The sequence below is a fragment of the Rhopalosiphum maidis genome, chromosome 1 (genome assembly GCF_003676215.2).
Source record: "Rhopalosiphum maidis isolate BTI-1 chromosome 1, ASM367621v3, whole genome shotgun sequence".
Classification (NCBI taxonomy): domain Eukaryota; kingdom Metazoa; phylum Arthropoda; class Insecta; order Hemiptera; family Aphididae; genus Rhopalosiphum; species Rhopalosiphum maidis.
This window is the reverse complement of record NC_040877.1, coordinates 21528209-21553616: the sequence shown is the minus strand read 5'-3', so window position 1 is coordinate 21553616 and position 25408 is coordinate 21528209. Positions and strand designations below refer to the sequence as shown.

The window sequence follows — 25408 nt, the reverse complement described above, 5'->3', positions numbered from 1 at the left end:
TAATTTAACTGTATCTATGCGTTATATAATCTGCCCCCTCCGAAATAAAAATCTATATACAACACTGAAGTTACTTATATCTACATTAATATTTTTTCAAACCTCAATAGATAATTTTGCATTTACATAGGTATTTTATTTTATTGAAATATATAAATACACCCCAAACGGCGTGAAAATATAAAATACCTATACCGAGGAGTTTTGAGCATCTGATGAATAATATAATATTATTTGTTCAGTAAACTCATTTAGTCGTTAAATCTTTTATTTAACTATGTATTTATAAAAATTAAAATATTAAGTTTAGTACTTATTTTTAATAATAATATGCAATTTTTAATTATTAACTACAATAGTGTGTGTATTATCTTTATTAATAATTATAATCATTGTTGATTAACTTATAATTTAAAAGGTTTTGAATTTAATATAGTTTTTATCAAATTAAAAACTATTAATAGGCATAAGTATTATATATATATAATATCTATACATTTACAAAAAATATTATCTTTTTTATATTGTGTTATTATAAATTATTATAATCATAAACAATATTATAAGTACATGTTTACAGCACGTATAGGTACAAAACAAAATTTCGAGGGAGGGGGGTTACAAAATTTAGCAATACAAATCGTGCCGCAACATAATAAAATAATTATTTTCTCATTAGTCATTCCTTTTAATTATTTTTTTTGGAAGGGGGGAGTTGAACCCCAAAAATCACCATGTAAATGTGCCTGCATGTTTATATTATAAACAAAATATTTTTAGAGGTGCCATAAAAGAAAGCATCAATCAGTTTTTCCATTATACAACATCATTTTATAGTATAATACATTTCATTTTAAAGAATTATTAAAGGTTCAAGTTGATGAATCGTAAATTACAAGCTAAACAAGTAGGTAGGTACTAAAAATCACTAGAATAGTACAAAATTACAAAATCCTATAAAAAAAAAAAACTGAATGAACTTAAAATCTTTGTTATTAGTTATAGTGAGAAATAAAATGTCTCAATAGTTTGAATAATTATCATCATATTATGCTATAACTAATGGTATTGTCTTGAATTTTTTTTTATAGATAATTCATATTATAAAAAACTATATTAAGAGTATATGGTAATTTATTGGTTTCTTAATATTTAGTACCTACTTTATGTTTTAAAAATAATTTATTTAGATTTGTTAATTTCATCAATTTGGTTGTGTTGATTAAAATTGTATCATCTCAATTAAATCTTTCAAATTATCTTTATTTAACACACAATATTATAATAGAGTAAGGTATAACATTGTCTCGGGTATATTCATTTGTTTGGCAATACTATAACAATAGCACATGACCTTTTTCTCATTGATATAAATACCCAATGTTTTTTTCCTGTCTGTTTTTGACCACCAACCCCTAATAGTTTTTCCCATATAATTTTATATCATATTTTCCTATAAAGAAATGTTAGATGAATTTTAATGTTACATTTTTAATAATCTTAAATACAAATCGTTGAACCTGAGTACGGAATAAGGGGAATATGAGTATATAATCTATATTCGTCAACTTGCCTCAGTATATACTTTTATGGAGATTGTTATTTAATATTTACTTTATACCTTTACCTACTAAAATTAAATTTCACATAACATCAGTAATATTCAGTATAATAAACTGATATATATATATATATATATAACATATGTATCTAAACGTATTTGAAAATCACCACTAGATATCGTAATGTTTAAGATTAAATTAGTCAACTTTCTCCACTTTTGCCCACCAATTATTAAGTCAATTTCAAATTAAATTATGTCCCATTTCATTGATTGAATATTCGTAATATTAATATGTATACTCAATCAATGGTTATACAATAGTAACCATAATTTATAATTTGTTATGTACTTATGTACATAATGTAATATGGTTTTAAATAATTCATGTTGTTTTTTCCATATTTCCTGACACAAAAAAGGTAGAAATCGAAAAAAGCATTGCACATAAGACTACATAATTATCATAATTATAGTAAAAATAAATCTGGACTTTTTACCACTACCAGCACCAACATAAAATGTATTAATATTTAATAATATATCTACAGCAGTGACGGCTCAAAAGATTGACTTAAAGTGATGCACAAATCATTAATAAGATACCTATGTAGGCTGGTAAAAAATTCTAATTTTATTGTAAATGTACTAACATACCCAAAATAATATACATATTTAAATTAAATCTTTTAAAACTCTATTTAATTTTGGTCAACTAGAGCACAATAATGAATGTGTACTCCACAAATTATTTATTCGTTAATAGACACACTTCTCAACACAAGAAACATTTTTTTTTTTTAATAAATAATTTAATTGATAATAGATCAATTATAATTTATTATAGGAACATTATAATATAATCTTATATTAAAAGGACACCATACTCACATGTGTTGTCTCTATCTATATCTAATATACATCATACCAAATTTGCATTCATCAGAACACATTATATGACGTTAGCTTTAATATTAGAATAAATTTACCTATGATCAATTTTAAAGGTAAGAATATTATTTAGAAAATGGCATATGCTTTTATTAATATTATAAATGTAAAACGATAAAATCAATATAAGCATGTCATTTTCTAGATAATTTTCTTACCTTTAAATATGATAGTAGGTGAATTTACTCTAATATTAAAGCAACAAACATCACAAAATGTGTTTTGATAAACACAAATTTATTATGATGTACATAAGTAAGACAGAGACAATGCATGTGGGTATGGCACTATGGCGTCCTCTTAATAAAATCTTATAATTTATTATAATCAATGTTTTGTACCAAAGAGTAAGAGGAAAATTATAATGGATCAATATATTATAATAACAACTCATTAAAAATTTTTTTTTTATTCTTTTTTAATTAAGTATTTTATCATGAAAGAAAAAAATGTTCATATACATAGGCTAGTAGAGAAAATAATATACTAAATCTACAATGAAGATGGCTTGCATTAGCATACAACTTATCCATAAAAATAATTGATCATTCAATAATGATCAATTATTGTACACATTATGTCATACAATGCCTAAAATAACTATAATAAGTAATAACTATCATATAGTTAACATATTTGAATAAAAATTGTATAATTATTGAAAAAAAACCGTTAAAAAAAAAAATTATAATATATGAACCAAACGAAATGTTGAAGCTAAAAATTAAATTTAATATAAAAGAACAATCTAAAAAGCAACATATTTTACAATATAATTATTTATTATTATTCTCCTTACACCAGTGAAAAGGCTTGAGCTTAAAACAACAACGCTAAATTCTCACCAGTTATCAAAAAGTATATTATGATTAATTTGATAATTATTAAAAAAAAATAGTATATATTTGCACCAAATCATTGGTCATGACAAAGCCATGAACTATCTACTTCTAAATTTGTAAATTTTATAAAAGTACAAACGGTTTTAAACTTAAAAAATTTTTCATTTAAAAAAATTACACTTACTAAATTTTATGAAAGTAACTATACACTTAAAATGTAAAATTTGTTATAATAATAAGACAAAAATAATATACAGTGTGAATCGCCTTTGGAAGATGTAATGTGAGATGGAATGTACCGTGTATGCGATAATTCGTTTCACATAATTATTGGGCATATATGCCTCATACCAAAAATATCATAATATTATAACTAAAACTCACAACAATTTTTCTTTTTTAAATTAATACTAAATCTTTAATTTGGGGTGAAAATAAAAATAACAGATTTTTTTTTAACGTTTTATAAATATTTTTAAATTAAAATAAATACAATTAATTGCTAAAAAATGATATATATAATATAAATAAACTTACAGAAATTAATATTTGATCAAGTTGAGTCATTTTTTTTGTTTGTATATATTTATATTACATATATAAATAAATACAGGCATATAAGTTAATAAAAAAAATAACTATTTAAAAATTAAGCTTGGTCCGGGAATGTATTTTGGTTATAAAAAATTTGAGCGTTACGTTTCATTATCAAAAGAGCAAATATGTGTAAAAAAGAAAGATATTGTATTTAAATCATATTATGACTTAACTTTTAAAATGTCAATCTAATGTTATTATACTTAGTTATTTTTTAAGTATAAAATCTAATATAATAATAAATAATAATAAAAAAAATATTTATATTTATAAACAGCCGATTAAAAAAAAAATTGTACAAAAAAGTATTATGTCGCAGAGATTTGTTTTGTTTCAATTTACAAAAATCAAGTATAAAAATAATTTGAAAGAGCAATGCATAAATTTATTTATGATCATCAAAATGGGAATGTCTTTTTAGTTATAGGATTTAAAAAAAAAAATTAAAGAGGAATTTATTATGAAATAAAACATTTTTTTTTTCACATAAAATAGTAGGTAATAACATTAGTGTAGTTTTCGATAACTGACGTCAACGTTTAGTGAATAATAATAATAATAATAATAAAAAAACGCAGAGCATCTTTTAATTGCCTTCTTCGTGTCCAGCATCACCATTTGTTGTAACTGCTATTGCATCACATACACCATTTACTTCATGCAAGTCCTGTAAAGTAATAAACAATGAATCAAATATCAAAATTTCTTAGTTTCCAATATTTTAAACCAAAATTGGACGGACATAAAATCAAATCAACTTTCATAATGAAATTGGAAGGTATAATGGCATGTCCACAAAATAAACTATGTTTATCTAATGAAGTTAAGCATAATATATTTTTTCTAAGTATAAACTCAAGGGAAATAATAAGAAAAACAAATTACAAAGAAAATTTAATATAAAAAAACTTACATTTGAAATTTCATTTGTTGCTTCAATAATATCAGCCGTGTTGGATAACTTGATTGCTTCAATTTTTTCAGATAAGGAATTTAACTGAAACATTAGATAATTATTATTTATGTATACAAGTATAATACTAAGTTATAAATTAAATAAGCAAATTTAATTACATCAGGCGAGGAAGGCTCAGATTGTTCACTTTCAACGTGGTTACCATTAACCAAAGGTACCTCAGCTACTTCTTTTTCAATATCAGAAGTGTTTAAACCTTCAGGAGGTTCAGCCAAACCTTCTCCACCACCAACTGCTTCATCCTAAAATAGTCACTTATTTAGGATAAAATACTTGAACGTAAAATAAAATAAATATTTTTATTACCTCAGGTTCAGCTTGTACAACCTCAGGAACCTCAGTTTCCACTGGTTGGACTGGAGCAGGAGTTTCAACAATAGTTGGTGTTGGTACAACAGAGGTTGCTTCTACTGGGGGAGGACTACTTGGTAATGGAGGCGGAATTTCAGCCACATTTGTGATCTGAAATAAAATAATAAATAAACAGATTAATACTAAGCTAATAATAATGCAATTATTATGTTTTTACATTTAATTCAACAGCTTCAGGTTCTTTTTCTTCAACAACAGCAGAAGGTTCTTCAGTGACTTTTGGAACTTCAACAGCAGATTCAGTTTCTGGTTTAGTTACTTCTTTTACGGTTTCTTCTTCGGCCACCTGGAAATAATATTAATTAATTTATATTTGACAATTGACTAGGATAGATTTATTTTAGTAATGTGGGCAAGGTCAAAAATTGTTAACAATCAAAAACGATTCACGGGATATATGTTGAATTTTTTTTTGTATATTATACAATGATCGAATTATGTTCAATTAACAGCGACAATAAATAAGCAAGTCTTGTACCACTGAGAGGTCAACAACTAAGGAGGATTCTCCTATTAATCAATTCGCCCCTACGGGAACCAACTAATAAAATATACCACTATAAATAATAAAGACATTTTTCATTCTTTCATTCAGCCATCTATTCTATACTCGTTAAGGGCTGTTTAATATAATTTATATTATAATATACACGTAAAAAAGAATAATAAAAAAAAAAGTAACTGAGTAACTGGTAACCATTTACATGAAAATAATTTAAACAGAATATTCAAAACTATACTCAAGATAAATCAATATTTAATGTTATTAAAAAAAAAAAGATTACTATTTACACGATGTATTTTTTATAAAAACAATTTATTTAAAATATGTTTATAATTTAAAAAGACACAGAGTTGTAAGAACTACATATAATTAATTACTATTTAAGTTAAGCATAAATAAATTATCAGTGTTAAGAATATAAAGCACTAATTCTTTTTTTTATTATACCTTTGGTAACAAAGCAGAATCTCTAGACGACATTATAACGGTAACGAAATAGGTAGCAAATTTCACTTAAATTTCTTAAAATCGAGATAACACGCGACCAGCTCAACCGAACTAGACACTGTTGCTTAGTGTTGGTGGACATTATATTTATAGCGCCATAAAGTAACCAGTATTATGGAGGGACGACATGATGATGAAACATATTGTTTACAATTAATTTTTTTTATTGATTTGTTATTCTGATTGATATCGTTTCCCGCCACGCTTACTCGATTTTCAGATACGCTTACAGTTGCTATATACGCAATATATGAGTAGTTGCATAAATTTTTACTAGGACGATACGTGAATGATCCTTGAACAAATATGATCAACCGTGATGAACAGCAACAGGAAAAAAATAATGTAGAGAATCGAATTATTTATAATAAGTATGTAGAAAAAAATCAAACTCAAACATTTCAAATATTAAAGAAAAACGTTATTCGTATTGTTTTTAAAAATACTAAAATCTATAATTAATAGCAATATATTTAAACAATATTAATTCATTTAGTTAAAAAAAAATAAATTGTATATCAATATTAATAAGGTTATAATTAAGGACGCTAAAAGATCTCAAAAAATTAAACAAACTAAATTTATAAAATATATTTTTTTTTAATTAAATAGTTATTACGATATTTGCACTATTTTCTTAGGTAAAGTGTCATTAACTTTAAAAATCGGCTACATTTATGATACCTAACAACATTGATAGACAACTTGTAAGTGGAAAATGATGGAGTTTTATTAAAATGATGGATGAGTTAGTAGTATTTCTGATCACTTTTTTGTTATACAAATTTTGATTTTTTATTAGTTTGGAAATAAACTTACAATTACATGGAGACTTAAATAGTTAATGATTTTGACATTTATTGTACGTACAATTACCTAATAGAGTGAGTTATTTTAATTTTAAATTGAATTTATGTACAATAACTACCAATATAATTGCTTTAATTACTATAATATTAAATTAACAAAGATAAGCAAGTGGGTACCACTCTACTGTAAATAAGGTGTCGATTGGAACACAACTATGAAAGTGTTAAATTTTGACTTAATGATATAAGTTACACATTGTATACGAAAACGATTCTGAGAGGTCTGTCTGCCTATATCACAAACTATATTTCACGATATGCATCGCCATTAAATTAATTTTACCCTTAATACTACGGTAGTAAACCTTTTCCAAAAACATTGCATTTATTATATTATTAGTATATATTATTCTGTAAATACCTTAAAACAGATTAATATTATCAACAGATAATAATAATATATTAAAGGATATCAAAAAATATATCATTGATTAGGTATTATAGTAAAATTCATACGTAAACATTTTATGTTAACAGAAATAATAGTTTTAAATTATATCAAAACAATCATCATTTTTTTAATTTTTTCCAAATATGAACTTATTATTTAACAAAAAGTAGACTTCTATAGATTTTATGGTTTTAGTATGAATTACTTGTGAGGAATCTTGTATTAAAAAGTTTTATTGAATTAATACAAAATAATTGTCAAATCATTTTTTTGTGATTTTGACAATTTTGTCATAATTTCAACTTTAAATGCATAAAAAAAAAATCGGTGATATTCATTTGTGCACAGTACACAATTTTTGACCTGTAAAATGACGACTCGTTTGCGTATACAATTTAGACTTATATTGTAACTTAGTACCTAGTGCAAGATAGTAGACAAGATTTATCATTTATCGATAAGATACACGTACTAATTTTGAATTAAATAACAATTTTAGCCGGATCAATTCGGCTATGTTTTGAGTTATTATATATACCATATTTACCCTAGGTATAGTTGAACGTGTGATGTTAATGATACTATAAAGATAGTTCTAAGTCTGTAAAAGTGAGAAGGAAAATGTTTTTTGAGTTTTGGTAGACTTTAGCAGTTTTACTATAGTTTATGTTCGTAAACGAGTTTTACGTATGGGGTCATTTATCGCAGGTATTAAAAATTCGTGTGCTCAAGTAAGTTGTGCATTTGTACACAAAAGAGTCGCAAAAAAGGGTAAATGTACGCAAACGGGTAACGCCCAAAAAAATGTTGCCTATATAATATTTTTGTATAGATATAATAAGAGATTATGTGGGTTTTTTAAAACATTTTTAAGAATTTTGCTCGAAGGAATAACTTTTAATAGAAATTAATCCCGTAAAATAAAGAAATCATCCCTTTTAAATTTTTGAAAAAAGAAGCATTTTATTGCCCCGAAGGTGGACATATTAAAAAAATTATATTGTAAAACCTAATCAAGTCATTGCTCCACTCAATCCATTTAGGTGCGGCCATAGTTCTTTTTCACTCCGAATTTAAAACTTAATGATTTTGATTGAAAATTCTTTATATAATCGTTATTTTGACATCCAAGCAAAAATTAATTGATTTTGCAACATTTAATCTTTTTAAATAAACTCAATAAGTTTTAGATTTAGGACTATGAATTTTACGCCAATTAGACTTTATCATAATATTTGGGTACAATATCCATATACATATATAGATTCAATGATTTTAATAAAATATGTTTATTAGAAAGGACATTTATGAAATTATATGAGTGATAAATAAAATACGACCATAAATAATTAAAGATATATGATTACATTTCGTAAGAACAATATCAATTGATTTGAATCAGGTTAGACCTATCGTATGTCTAATGCCCTACTTTGATCATATGACAAATGCATAATAAATACACTGATTTCTCCGATTTAGAAGTATATAAATCGAACTATTCTATTACTACTCCAGTATGAAAAAATAAAAAAAAATGTTAGGATACAAGTTATAAGTTACCTCACAAACCGATACCTATAATAGTTTTTGAAAGCTATGATTTATAGTTTGATGACAGATTCGATTTAATTGGTTTTATGTTTTCAGTCTTGAGAGTAGAGATGAGAGCTCGGGTGGTGATACGGCACGAATTCACAGAAAATATAAATATTATAAGTCATATATCTAATTCAATTTTAAAATAAAATGACATGTATATTTATTTAAATTCTATATAATTTATATTATTATAATATTATCTATAAAATGACTAATCAAAAATTATGAATACGTTAAGTCTAATTCAGATTATGTAAAATATAATATATTATTATAAAGGAATTTAAGAATGTATATTAGTTATTGTATTGTATGATATACTACATTTTTTTAACTATCAAAATAGCACGAGTTTAAAGTCCTTATTTAACGAATATTTTCACTGTTGAAAACAAACAAATATTGGATAGGTATTTAATAAGATATTGGGTTTATAATTATTAAAATATAACCTTATCCTAACCTTCAAAACATATATTTTATCATCACAATATATTACATGGTCTTTAAAATACCAGCAGGTTTTATCGATTTATTAAGTCGCATTTTATTTAAAACATAAATAAAATAAAAAGTAATGTGCTTACTAATGTTTAAAAACATATCTTTGTAAAATTAAAATACTATTAAATAAAATGTGATGAAAGAATTATACATAGTATATATTATTTGAACGATTCTTAATCGTTCTATAAAATACTTTTAAAAATACTAATTAAGTCAAATAGTTTGCATTTTTCTATATATATATATATATAAATATATATAAGATTGCTATGGTGTGTTCAGGAAAATTTTTATGGTCACGAATAAAAAGATAAAAACGATTAAACCTAATGCAGTATATTATTGTGAATAGGTATTCTATTAAACATTTATTTTGGTTTATGATATATGAACCACCATCTCGTTGAAAAATCAAAAATGGCGTACTTGACTTCCGGAGACAAAAGTAACAATTTGATGAATGGGAATAACGCGCAATGTATTCATATTTTATAATATTACATTATCGGGGGAGCAGAGCAAAGAATATCTTATGGCAGCATCAATTTATCAACAGAGTATCCCCAACATGTTTTATTAACCACATTTTATATTATAAATAAAAAAAGTTTCAAGTATACAACGTGACTGTTTATTTTTTTTCTGCGGGACTAAACGGGTCTTTTCATGACGTAAAAAATATTTCCTCACATATGTATACCATCCAACTTCCTATTGTTTTTTCTTAAAATATATTTTAAACAAGCATTCTATCCCATATTACATTTAGTACACTTAATAACATTTCAAAAAACTCGTTTATCTCACGTACCTCGTAGAATTTGACAATTTATTATTATAATGACTATTTATAATATATATATATATATATATATATATACAAATTGAGTACGAAAACCTAGCTAATGGTGGGGCGGCAGCAACGTATCCCCTCGTTCCGCAGTTACGCGCCATTTGAACATCAGTAGCGACAGTAGCAGTACTTAACAGTCAGTGTATGTGTTTGTGTATATAAATATAATACACTATTGCGGAACACCACGCCACAACTGTTGGTAGGTTGGGTCTTTGTCGAAAAACAGAAGAAAAAGAAAAAACTAACATGGTTCAATGTACCCTGGCAGCACATAAACCGGTTGAAGACACGACAAAGCTATATTATACAATGCCACAATATTGTGTGTATCGGGAACTATCGGTTAAGAGGAAAAACGAACAACGCGTCTTCCGCTTTTGTTCGTCTTCAATGTCTCCGAAGGACGCGATCTTAGGATTTTACAGTTACCTTCATTGTTTCTTACATACCCTAAAGGTTTTCCCGCAACTATATTATGTATTTCTTATTATGGTTCTTATGGGCACCTATATTATATGTGGTTTTTCTATTATTATATATCTGCTAATTTCCGGAATTATGATGGTAAACAAATAACAGTTATAAGAACAATGCAATACATTTTATTTTTAACTATGACCTACATATACAATTTTGGGTTAACTAGTTTACCAGCTTTTAACTGATACAAAATTCTAATAGATAAAAATAATTATGAGTTATGACCAATGAACAGTTATCACTATTAAAAATCACTATTTTAACAATTTATCTTTTGCTTTGTTCAATTATTATTATACTAAGGCACTGAAATATTAAAAGTAAGCACATATCATTTTGCTTTTTAGTAAAATGTCAAAAATTAAACGATTACCTATCAAATAGGTGGTACCTATAATATTTTATAATCGATAAATTAATTATAAAAACTGTATACATTAAACAACTATAATCTTATGAGAGGCGTTTTCTAATAAATTGATTAAGAAATATGAGCTACAAGTTGGACTGTCATTTGCCATTGTTATGCAATTTACAGAGTTCTAATAAAATAACAATACATGAAAACTATTGCTAGGCATATTATTATCCACACTTCAAAAGTTATAAAAAATTATATCAGCAACATATTTTAAGAATTCTAGATACAGAAAAAACATTGTTAAATACATATAGAATCAATTATCAAAGCAGAGAACAAGATTAACGATAATAACAAGGAAAGAAATACAAATACATACTTAATAGTTTATCATATTTTAATTAGTAAATAATGTACCTTAATAATAATAAATATGACTGTATTAACAGGGCGCTAAACTGCAAAAGTTTGTTATTTCAGTTGCATACACTAGACCAAAAAGAGCTTCACGAAGATTTATAATAAATGTTGTAAAATTAAAATTAAAGAAAAAATATTTTATATTAAATGCTACTGAAAACAAATATATTTAAAAAATAATTAACATTAAATTGTTATAGACACAATATAATAAAATTACGAAAACCATTTCGAATCATTACAACTTTTAATAGAGTTGACAACCACACTCTATCACTTTTCAATCATTCATAAAATAAATTTGTAAACTTATATTCCCACGTATAACATAAACATCGGTGTGACATCATCTTAATTTTTTTTTGTATAAACTACAATTGTATTTAAATTAAATACATACTCAGTATGCTGTTGTTTTTTAATTAATTACAATTTCAAGTTTTTATGTTTGTATATATATTTTTTTTTAGTAAATACTTATACATTTATATGCACAAGTGTATTTGAAATAAGATAATGACAAATTCCTAAGATTATTTTGTTATTGAACGATAAGAATAATGGCGCATAAGATAAATCACTACATACAAAATATTAACTAGAGCCAGAATTTAAATAACGATAAACCATGATTAAAGGAAAACGTATTAAATTGTTTTACTAAAAAATTAAAGTATAAAGTATAAAAATAATAATAAAACTAATTGCTGAAGCAGAATTCAAATAATATATTAAATATCAATTTTATTTTTTAAATAAACAAGCAATAAAGTTCTTATCGTTTTTTTTTTTTTGAACTGGTAATTTATTCAATTCACATTATATATGATTATCTGATTGATACATCTAACACAATAAACTATAATCACTTAAAAATATATATATTTCGCACTAAATTTCATATCGTTTTAATGCAATTCAATCAAAAGGAAAATACGATTGATCTACGCAATTATATCACTTATGGTTTTTGACGATAGGTATAGTAACATGGTGTTTTTAATTTATGCTTTTTCTAATTTGAATACAATTGACAGGGTTGTACTTTCAGAACATCTTATTCACACACCTTGTATACTGCCAATTAACTAGTAATATGTGGATTTAATTGAGTAAATACTGTCAGCCGGGTTGTGGGTGGAATAAAATATAATAACTATCAAACGGGACAAATCATGATGGTAACCGATGTGGGCGGCGGATATATTCAATTTTGGGATAGTCGGTAACCGGCCGGTTTGATATTATAATACGTACGTAAACGTTACAGCTCGGGCCCACTATGCAACGTGTTGCTATGGATACTGGGGCGTCGCGACGGGTCTGTAGCGATCGATCGTGCACGTCTCGCGTTCTAGACCCTCCCAGACCAGATATTTTTTTCTTCTGTATGACAGTTTTTTTTTTTGGCTTCATGCCCTCGTACAATAATTTTTTTTTGGTCAACTACCTAGTTCCCATTACTTTTTTCGGTTCACGCATTTATTTTTTGCGACGATTCTTGCATTTTTTCAACCACACAAAAGCTCATTTATTGAACAAACGGCTTATACGATTTTACCATAATTTCATATCGGAAACCACTGCAAGTATATTACATTTGTGACTTTGCACGAATATATTTTGGTTGAGAGCCAAACGTTTGAAATTTAAACGCGTTTTAATAAAAACAATAGTTCGCAGCTACGTTCTATTTATTTTAACCATGACCTATAGTTACAAAAACGTTTATGTCATAAGAATATTAAGTCATGAAACATTAAGTAAACAAGTGATTGATTTTTTTTCAAAGTCTATTTATCTCGGCAAGTTTCAGCACAAATTAAAAAGAAATAAGTACTTGATACACTTTATTTAAATAAAATCCATTTAATTTAATAAGAATATACAAATATATAATATAATATATTTTCTGATTATAATAAATATTATAATCGATACAAATTTGTTATTATTTATAAAACATATACTTGTAGAAGCTACATATCTCACAAATAACCACAAACACGTTATTTAAACACCCAATGGACATATTTTTATGTCGACAGTTAGCTTTACGAGTATTAGTTCTAGTACGCAAAGTACCTCTTAGAGAAACTGCTCTTGGAGTTAAGTAAGAGGAAGTCATTATTCTTTACACCCACTCTAAGAATCACTTTTCATTAAAATTTAACAGTAGAGGGTTACATTATTTATTATTAATATACAACTTGTTTAAACAAATATCATAACAGAACACATTTTCAGAAGCCTTCGGGAACGGGAAGAGTATATTATAAATTATAATGTAAATTGTTTGAATACTTATCAAGGTGCGGTTAACGGATAAAAAAAAATACTTCAGAATTAAAAGACACAACATTATAATAACTTAATAATTCCTTGATCGCAGTTTCCTGTAGACAAAAGTCGTGTAGCGCATATTGTATTCGAAGAAAACCCTCAAACTATATCCACGTACGCCTGAATATAATAAGCTATATACTATCATCAAAGAGGTGCGTTTGTAATGTTTATTGTTTAGGCTGACAATTTTCAGGCGGCTATTGTTGTCCATTTTTAAGAAATCAAAATGTTATTAATCCTGCTTGCGCAAGGCACAAATAATATACCAATACTGTAACCCTTTCCACATCTCGTATACTTATCCGTTAATAACAACAAAAAATTAAAACATAGTAAAACTCGTGACTATCAACACACGCGCGATCTAGTACGTTATATATCTGTACAACAATACCATTAGAGGAACCAATATATAGGGCTATCACACATCGGGTATTCAAACAAGTCAACGTCCTCCATCCAACGTGCTAGGTTCAAGGTTTCACGATTGCTTTTGTGACCACGCTGCTGCCAAGAATAATATATAAAAAAAAGTAGAATATAACTTACCCAGAACATTCTAAACTAAAACAAGAAAAAACTAGGCCGAAAACTAATAAGATGATTTCTTCTGATCGCTAATCAAATACTAAAAATATTTAAATTTAAAAAAGTGTATATTAAATAATTTAGTATATAATCTGAGCTTCAAACAAAACAATAATAATAATAAAATGGGGTGACTAAATTTATATTGAAGGATTTTGGGATTATAATTGTTCCAAATTACAATTAGGCCTATAAAAAATACCTACCTTTGTATTATCAAACATTACATAAAATTACCAGAGATCAGAATAGATAACATTATATACAAGTAATATTTGTTTTAAAGTCATAACGATTTATTATACGTGTATATTATTACTCACTGTAAATTACATTGTAATACAATTATAAATTATAATATTATGATCTTATTAAATACCAATCATACATTAAATTCGCTTAAGTTAACTATAAAATTAAGTATTTTATAAGTAAAACCCAGATTTATATTAAATACTTATTATATATATTTACAAATTTTTAGTTAAATTTCTCTATGATATAATTTATTCCGAATCTTAGTCAATAAAGAAAATTTTGGCGACGTGGGAAGTGACGAGAAAATTAAACCAAAACAGAAATAGACCGTCTTAAGTTTGAGGAACATTAAGTTTAATAATATGGTTTAAAGTATCATCTTCAATAGTGATGATAATGAATAATATATCTATTTAATAAATATTAAAAGTGATTGTTATCAATCAACTTAGATTTTATTTTAAAATTCTTAATTTTTTTATCTTACCTCTTCAACTGTTTCGGTTTTTACGTCAACAGCAGCTTGTTCCTTTACTACCGGTTTAGATTTATCTTTCTTATTGAAACTGATATTTCTGAAGGACCAGGATTTTTTCTTCTTACGTTTTTTTTCTGCAGATGCTTGTACCTCTCCTGTAGTGGTTTCGTCAGTCGGAGTCTTAGATGATTCATCTGCAACAGCGTCTACATCACCATTAGCTTCAGAAATCGGTGCTGCGACTTCAGATTTTTCTTCTTCAGTTTTAATAGGTTCTTTGACATCTTCAGTTTCAGTAGTTTCCTAGAAAAATAATAATTATAAATTATAATACAATACTTACATACAATAATTCAATTGTATTAATATAAAATTCAATTAAAATTGATTTAAGCGTTTATAGGCGTAGTTGGTTCATAAAAATAATGATGACAATATTATAACATACAAAAAAAAATCAAAATAGCTTTAATTAAAACTAAACTATTACACTTTATTATCACGTTTTAATGTATATTTTATGAATGCTAAATTCAAACAGTCATATAACAATAGATCCATTTTCCATTACTGATTTGTTTTGTCATCTAATGATGATTTCGTTTTATTAATATTGAAACATCAAATTCTATACCATATAATATTACTATTTTAAGTATTTATACCCCTCTCTCTTATAACAGCTGTATTTAAAACTAGCAATCATCTCTTAAAAGGGATTAATACATTTAAAACCTATTAATAGCGACAGATCTTATGATAAAGAACAGGTAATTCGAATAATTCGCGTTAAAAATCAAAATCATTTACGATTTTTTACAAAGAAACCTATTTTCTTAAACTTTTTTTTTTAGGTTATTGGAAATTCAACTAAATACCAACGCAATTAATAATTTATTCTCTTTATGTTGAGGAACGTAAAATAATAAATTCGTTTGATATTATTATGACTATTAAATTATATTTTACTTATGTAAACCATTTATTTATATTTTCTGATCAGCTGTTTATCTAAGTTTAAATATCTTACAATGGATATTCATACTATATTTGTGTTTAGTTATTTGAGCAAATACAAAATATCTAAAAACTTACTTTGTATAAAATTTACTATAATACTTAGTTAATATAAAACAAAATGTTCGCATCATAAACTTATATAGGTTCATATTTCATTTAGTATAGTATTTAAATAGCGATATTGTAAGTATAATATACCTAATGTTAAAACATAATAAACATAATTTATCTAGATAAATTAAATAAAGTTTAAAGTACAGATGCGCGTGACAAACAATAAACGCTGATTTTGTGTTTAAGTAGCATGAAAGGATGTTAGCCGGCACAACTATAATATAAATATTAAATAACAATAAACTAAATTTAAACATTAACTACATTTTTAATATTTTTACACTTCAGGATACGTTATTATTTTAATATTCCATTTTTAAGGCTGAATATTTTTTTAAACTTCCTATTTATAAAAACAAAATTTTGAACAACTCAAAGGAGCAATAAATCATGGTTTTTAATGAATTTAATCATATAATAAAAATAATATTCTGAAAACGTAGTTTTCTAAATAATGAATGTGTTAACAAGGTAATTGTAGAGTTATGTAATTAATAATATATTAAAAAAAGTACTTAGGATTTAATATTGTATATTATATTGATATAATCCCTATCTTTTTGAAAATAAATAATAATATTATGATACTAACATAATTATTATAAGATGAACAATTAATGTAATATGGTAATTTCATAAAGGAAATATAATACTAAATCATAAAATACAATTCAATTTAATTCCTAAATAATTTATATTATATTTATAAAATTAAATGTCCGAGTTATAGTTATTTTATAGTTATTTTATTTTAATGTTTTAATTAATAAGAATTCAAAAAATATAGAAAATAAATAAGTTTTATTTTAACAAAAGATTCATTTTTCTAGAAGAATCAATTTATTCCTAAATAAATATGATAAATTATTATCTGGCCAAATATTAGATAATGGTATTTATACTACGAATATTTCACTACTCGCATACCTACCGTAAAGACAAACAACTAAAAAGATAAAATAACTAAAAATCAAAGGTCTAGGTCAGATTACAAACCGAAGAAAACCGTGACGTTGAAATTAACATAGGTTAAAAACTTAAATGCTCAAATGCCACTGAATATTTTAACTAAAATCATTAAGAAAATTATACAGTTATAGCGTTTTAATTATACTATTAATAGACTTCTTAAAGTATTTTTTCGTTTTGAAATGATTTTTGGGATTAAGTATTTATTATAAGAAGGTAATAATAAATATTTTATTTAACAAGTGTTTATTATAATTATTGATATTATTTAAATGTCTATACCTATATGTTGCTATAATACTGTTATTCAATAAAATGTCAATGAATGGATGTCTTTTACAAAAGTATAATCATAAATAATACTAAAATGTTAAATTGTAAAATATCATACAACATAAATTAAGTAAAATATTAAAAACGAAATAGTATTTCATAAAAAAAAAATATCTAACATAAAATAAAATAATACAAAATCAAACCTTTTCATCTATATGGGGTGTTGATCCATTCTGTTTGGTCGTTTCTTCTACTCCACCATTTGCCTCAACAACTTGTTTTTCGTCAGCTGAAGCAGATGTAATTGTGCCATTTTCTAAAGGTTCTCCAGCTGCTACTTTTTCTGCTTTTGTAGCTCCGGCAGATATGTCTACAGATCTTTTGCTTTGTCTGGCTCCCATATTTTGATAATTAATAAATTAGTTACCGAAATGAAAAACAACTAGTTTGTGCGTGTATACAACTTAATAATTAAAAAGTAAAACACTACACAATGTTTTTCTGTTGATAAACAGTGTTCGATTTGTGACACAGCTTCTTTGTCAAACTATTCTGAAACAATAATAACGAAAATATCAAAATTAGTTATCGTTAGCCCCACTACTAATCTAAATGTCACACCAATGCAGCCTTATCTCTAAAAACACTGGACTAAATTGTCAGCGGGGAATTTGTTCATTGAACATAAAAAAATATAATTTATTTAATACTCAGATTATTTGTTTTTAACGATTTATTTATTATATATTATTATATCATATATTTATTAAAATTAAATATTAGTAACTAAAATGAGAAGTCAGATGGAATAACTAGTTACTAAATAATAACATAAGCGATAGTAACAATTAATATTTAACCAAAACATTTTGGGAATCCGTTGATAGTGATGGTTTCCGGTAATACACTGCGTTTAAAAAAAAAAATCTCGTGGTTTATTATATTACTATAAAAATTATAGTGGAATGAGAATGCATAAGGTACGTGATTTAAAATAAACGTCCATCTATTATACGTGCGTTGTATACCAGCGTGTTGCACTGATAATAATAAAAATTAAATAGATAGACTAGTGGATAAGCGATTGACTTGGCCACCAGACATAATTCAATTTGAACGGGAATGTCTTGCATACATCCTGTGATCATTACCTTTGTCCTTGAACCGAGTTGTATTATGATATAAGTTATATTATGCTACTTAATACACTCTTGCTATTCTAATATGCTATATAGTACACACCCAATACAAAAGCAAAATGTATAGTATTAAGTCGAGATTGTGCCAATATTGAAAGAGAAATGTAATGTTATTTTATTTACTACAACTTAATAAGTTTAATAGTTTAAACACTGTTCATGTCAATATTTATTTTACTTTATTGTAAATATAAAATAATTAATAATTGGTATGAGATACAATGGCATGTTTAATTTTATACCTAGTTATAATGTAGGTACAATAGGTACACATACTATATTTTTCGAATTTAATATTTAAATATTTTCTAATATTATTATTATTTAAAGTCATTAAAAACTGTTTTAATTATTGTCGTACATTATTATATTACAACATATTATTTTTAGTTGGATGATTAAATTATCTTATTTGTCTGCATAATTATGTGGTATATACATTGTATAATATATACTTTATGTGAGATGTAGACCTTTGCGATTAAAGAGAATCAATTTTGATAAGAAAAATAAAACCATACAGCCGTATAATAATAGTACAGACAGAATATAATTTTCGTTGATATATTTGATAAATTAATTCCAATTGTTGTTGATAAAGTAGGTATGATTTTTTTTGTAAAATATTAACTCAACAATATTAAGACGCTATAGAAATAAAATGTATTTATAATTTTTTTCACTACTATTATCATTAACTTTTAATTTAAATTATTCGTATATTAATTATTAAAATTACATTTTTATTAAATATAAATTATAATTGCATATTGATATAATTCATTTTAATATAATAACGTTATTATAAACGTTTAGAATAGGTATGATAACCATTGCCATTAAACCTAGCAAAACTGTATACTGAACACTTAACATTCAACATTTGAATAAAATAAAAATAAATTAGAAACTATTTTTATTTCCCTAATGTGTTTCTCTAATTTAATAAAAAAAATATAAGACAGCAACTATGTAATAATACTGTACTCTGATCAATTATTTTATTAAATAGTGACGAATATTAATGATCTATTTTAATTTAAGGTCATTAATAATCGATTGTACTCTACTATTAAACTTATCACATTCCTAAAACGTTAATAAATTCCAATCATGCCGTACCTTAGAAGAATTCAAACGATCTATATCAATAAATAAAAATGTTTTTAATACCGATTATACCTACAACAAGAAAATGTATTAAAATGAATATATTTTTATTTCAACAAGTAAATCTACAAAATTACTAACTAAATATGGATAACTTTAAATTAATAAATCAAAACTATACAAATTAAAAAAGTATATTATTAATGATTTTTATATAATAGGAATAGTTGTATGTAAAATATATAAATCATATTAACTCTGACAAAAAAAATTCGTTATTATTGACCAATTAAATTAGGTAGGTAGTAAATTATAATAATATTGAATACATAATGTAAATAAAATAACATTTTTATTTAACAATTTGAGATTATTTTATTACATTTTAAATAGTTTAAAAAATGAGAATGAAAGTTCAAACAACATAATTATCAAATTACAAATTATTATAAACTTTCTTATTAGCAAAGCTATTAAAAAATTAAAACATTGTATAGGTTATTATTTCAGTCAAACAAAATAAAAACTAGTATAATAAGTGTAAGATGTATGAGACACGGTACTTTATAATTTGTAGCATATACGATACTACAAAATATTATTAACATTTAATAATTATAAGCTCTACATTTTGTTTTAAGGAATAACAAATTATACTAACTAGGGAAATCTAGATGACTCCAAATAATTAAAACGAGAAATATAATTTAAGTTAAGTTTTAAAGGAGAGCTTTTTTTTAAATTGAATTACTTGACATAGTACCCTTTTAAATCATAACTATTTATCTACTAGTAAAAAAGATAATTATTAATTTGCATTGTACGAGTGCAAATAAAAAAAATATGTATATAATGTAAACGTTTGCAAAACTCGATAAATAAAACAACTATTCGACATCCAAATTCATGGACAACTTACAACGTTACACAATGTACTATATATACAATAAACATAAGAAGACACTTTCTCCCCTTTCGTCTGCCCCAACCGACTAGGAACTCGTGACTCATCGTCGACGCCAGTGGTTTTCAACTGTTCCACTGGACAGAGGGTTGTCGAATGAGTCATTTATCTTTATATTGATTTTTTTTTATAAAACTTAGTATTATAGTTAGGTACAATATATTTGCATATTTTTAAACCTATTTAACATATTTACTTGGGCATATTCGTAATAAAAATTAATATAATTAAGTTATTACAATGTTAATAATATACCATTTTTGAAGTATTAAAATAAAACATAATGATAAAATGAACAACATACATTCATTAGGTAATTAGTATTATCTATATAAGTTAAATAAATTATTATCAAATAGAAAATATGATTAAAATAAAAATTTAAGTATACTTCTAAAATGCTTAGCAATGTTGAAACTAGTAATTGATACTTGACGTGGTGATTAGACAATCTCTCCTAAGCCATAGTATTTTTTTTAAAGGGACATTTCAAGTGAAGGTTTAATAATAAATAAATAAAAAATCAGAAATACAGAATTGTATGGCAAAATATCTAGTTTTTTTTTTAAATACCTAAAACATTTAAAAAGTTATATTACTTTATTTGTAATATAACTTATATACATATCTTATTATTTAATAATTAAAAAAAAATATATTTTTATCAAAATTATTAAAAATACGGGAAATAGCACTACAAATATAGAAGTCTACGATAATCATTTATAAAAGTATTATTATGTTAATTACTTATTACTTATTGTACACTTGTATAGATTGTAATATTTTAAAATAATTTTATATTATTTTTACAAAAAAAAAAAAAAAAAGAAGTATAATTGAATTTTTTAACAATTTCTATAGTAATAATTATTATAATCATGATAATAAAGATTATACGGTATGCGATTATAATGAATTTAAAAAATACATACATAATATTAGGTATGAATAATAAATAAAAAACAACGACCTTGCTCGAAATTCAATGTCGACATGGCCAACACTGACCCGTGTCGCGAATTGTGATAATGATGCGTAATAACGATTCATTCAAATGACTCACCACGGTATTGATCTCTTTATATAAATTAGTCAGTTTCAACGATGTGATCCGATGATGAGTAACAAGAAAACCACTGTTCTATAAATAAGGTACCTGTATGCTTATAGTACAGTCTAATATAATTATTTTAATAATATTAAATAAGAGAAAAAATCTAATAAAGTTAAATTATAATAGTTATTATTTACATTGAATATACTTGAGATATAAATTCATTCATCCTCTGTTGACATAGTTCAGACATTTTCTAGCCAATGATGAATAATAGAAGGTGTATATTATAAGAAGGTGTAAATAGTAAGTTTATTTAAGATGCAAATTGAAAACATTTCAACACAGTTTGTTGTTTTCGATGCTTTTAGAAGTAATACACATTTAAAGCATTAACACATTTATTAAACATAATTAAACACATCCATACGTTAGATAAAATAATATAACTATAATGAAGTTTGATATTATTTATTAGTCTGTTAATAAGACGAAAAAAATCGGCATTCAAATTTATAAAACTGCTCTGATTTTAATATTAAATTATTTCTAGAAGAAAGTTTTCATGAATTGAATCTAACTCATAGGTTATAATATATTGTAGATATATTTATCGCAGTATAAATACCTAATTCAATGCAATTTTAACTAATGATTTATAAAAATGTATTTTTCTATTTATTTAAATAATTTTAATTTAACGAACATTAATATATTAGAATTTTATTTTCTACATCAATACTAAGTAAAGAATTTCAGTCAACATTTTACGACTAGGTCGTAAATATGATAAACTGTTAAAATAAAATTGCAGAATAGCAATCTATAAATATATTATATTACAAAAATCGATTAAACGATCATTGACACCGTTTCATAACTGTTTTATAGCTTTAAGCCCATAACAATTTTCACATAATCCAATAAAAGTAATTTATAAAGGTGATGGAATAAAATAAAAGTATACGTTAAGGAATATATGAATATGAATCTACTACAGTGAATCTTATACTTGATTAAAACATAAATAAAAAAAAAAACTGAAAATTATAGTAAAAATTAGTTTAATTATTCTCCATTTTATTTTTCATTTAACATTAAATTAATTATATATACCAAAACACTAAATGGTATTTAAATCTTAATGAATGACAAAAATTGTATTCAAATTCAAACACTAAACTATATTATATTACAGTATTTAAAATATGCATACACTTTTACAATATTTATAAATTTTAGTTATTGACGTTATTGTTATTCGTAATGTATTTCTCGATAATAGCTCTATGTATATATGCATCGGAGTAACAATGTTTAAATGAGTATATGCGTAATATTTTGAAGACAATGAAACCTAAAGAAAAATACTAAGTTATGACAATAATACCATAAACTAACTAATTTAATTTCACTATTTAATCTAATTATTACTTTGATTTACTCTGATTGTACATCAATATTGATTTGTTATTTGCATACAAATCAATATAACTATTATAAACAAAGATCAACAAAAAGTAATTGTTTCTAAACTGTGTTAGGAATGCCTAATATTATATTTAGTTAGTTATTCACACAATTCAATAAATACCTATACAAATTGAGTAATAAATAGCTGTTTATTTTACAAAAAAAATAATAATAATAATAATAATAATAATAATAACAATAATAATACGTTAGACATCGTTCAAATTGATGTTGGTAAAAACAGATTTTTTCTAAAATTATATGTAAAAAGAATAGGTTTTAATATTATACCAACAATAATATACGATGTTAACATTTTAAGATAAACTTAAATTCATACTTGGATATTTTATGTTATAGTTTTAAAGTCTAAAAAAGTTATATGAGACATTTAGTACTCAAACATACTTTGTAATAGTTATATATATATATACATTTATTATAATATTATGAAGTTTTAATATTGAATCATTTTAATGATGTAATTATAACATAATCAAATATATTGTTTTAAACTGCGTAAATCAACTACATTATATAATATTTATAAAATGAGCCTCTTTGTCTTTGTTTGCACACTCCAAAATGTAGATAAGACTGTATAAAAATCGAATTTATTTTATTTTATCAACATAATGTTTATAAGTTTATAACATTTTTTATCAAAATATTGTTTCAACCAGAAAAATATTACATATGCACGTGGCTTAATATTTATTATTCATATCATTTGATTGGAACAATAAATGATTATAAAAATAAGCATATTACCTATCTGTTAATAAAATATAATTCTTACTATCTCAATATTAATACAAAACATTATCGTATAGGAGGTAAATCTAATTTACTTGACGAAAATAAAAACTGTTGTATGCATATCAGGGGAAAAAACTAATCCAAATGACTATCTAATTAGAATACAAAAATATCAAGTTTCCTGTGGTCACGGTTTCGGTTTTCATTGATATAGTCTTGTCGAATTACATTACTCGTGAGATATGCATTACACAAGTCGATTAAACATGTAAGGAAGTTCACAATAGAAAACAAATACTGTTGCAAATAATTACCATCAACGGAATGTCGCTTCAGTTTAAGTTCGGAACTTATAAGACATGCAGATCACCTAACCATTTTTGTGTATATAAAGTGAACTATATTATAGTAAAGTGGTACTTAGAAACATAATTTCTTTGTATTCAAAAATTATAATATAACTAATATAAAAATTTTAAAGAATAATACACTAATAGTTTTTTTTGTTAATATTTATTATAAAATCACAACATTGATAATAAATATTAGCAAACATCCTTTCATCACTAACTATATGTAATTCAGTATGATGCACGAGTTTAATTAATAGAACATCTGACTAACATAACATTTACTAGTATCTTTGGTATCTTTTTATTTCTTAGAATATCAAATATAGTTAAAATTTTAGGTTCAGAAAATAATCTAATTCACCATGTTATTTCTAATATTGAAGTGAATAGATTAAAATTTATATTATCTAGGACCCCGCTATGATTCGTATGATATTTTAATTTTGTAATAAGTTATGATGACTTTAAAATTTACAGCAAAATCGACATGTTATGCGTTAGTGACAGCTGCAGATATGTAAGTGTATAAAAAAATGTGATTTTAATAAACTTAACATTGTCGTATTTATACATTACTAAGTGTTTAATTCATATATTGTTGTAAAAATGTAAATGTCATAACATGTTAGGTTTTAAATATAAGTAAT

The 25408-nt window shown here is 24.5% G+C and overlaps 1 protein-coding gene across 2 annotated transcripts in view; it reads right to left on the bottom strand.

Moving 5' to 3' along the window:
* Nucleotides 1-4314: 4314 nt before the first annotated feature.
* LOC113560319 (A-kinase anchor protein 200) overlaps nucleotides 4315-25408 on the bottom strand; it is a 32894-nt gene continuing 11800 nt past the window's right edge. Inside the window, exons 2-8 of one of the 2 annotated variants that reach the window (XM_026966102.1) lie at nucleotides 18050-18398; nucleotides 15477-15770; nucleotides 5457-5585; nucleotides 5234-5389; nucleotides 5026-5169; nucleotides 4865-4948; nucleotides 4315-4618 (exon numbers count right to left, since the gene is read on the bottom strand). In XM_026966102.1, the coding sequence (XP_026821903.1) occupies nucleotides 4538-4618; nucleotides 4865-4948; nucleotides 5026-5169; nucleotides 5234-5389; nucleotides 5457-5585; nucleotides 15477-15770; nucleotides 18050-18247 (1086 nt within the window). In that variant the 5' untranslated portion in view covers nucleotides 18248-18398 and the 3' untranslated portion in view covers nucleotides 4315-4537. The remainder of the gene's footprint in view (nucleotides 4619-4864; nucleotides 4949-5025; nucleotides 5170-5233; nucleotides 5390-5456; nucleotides 5586-15476; nucleotides 15771-18049; nucleotides 18399-25408) is intronic. The other variant, XM_026966103.1, reaches the window with a different exon arrangement.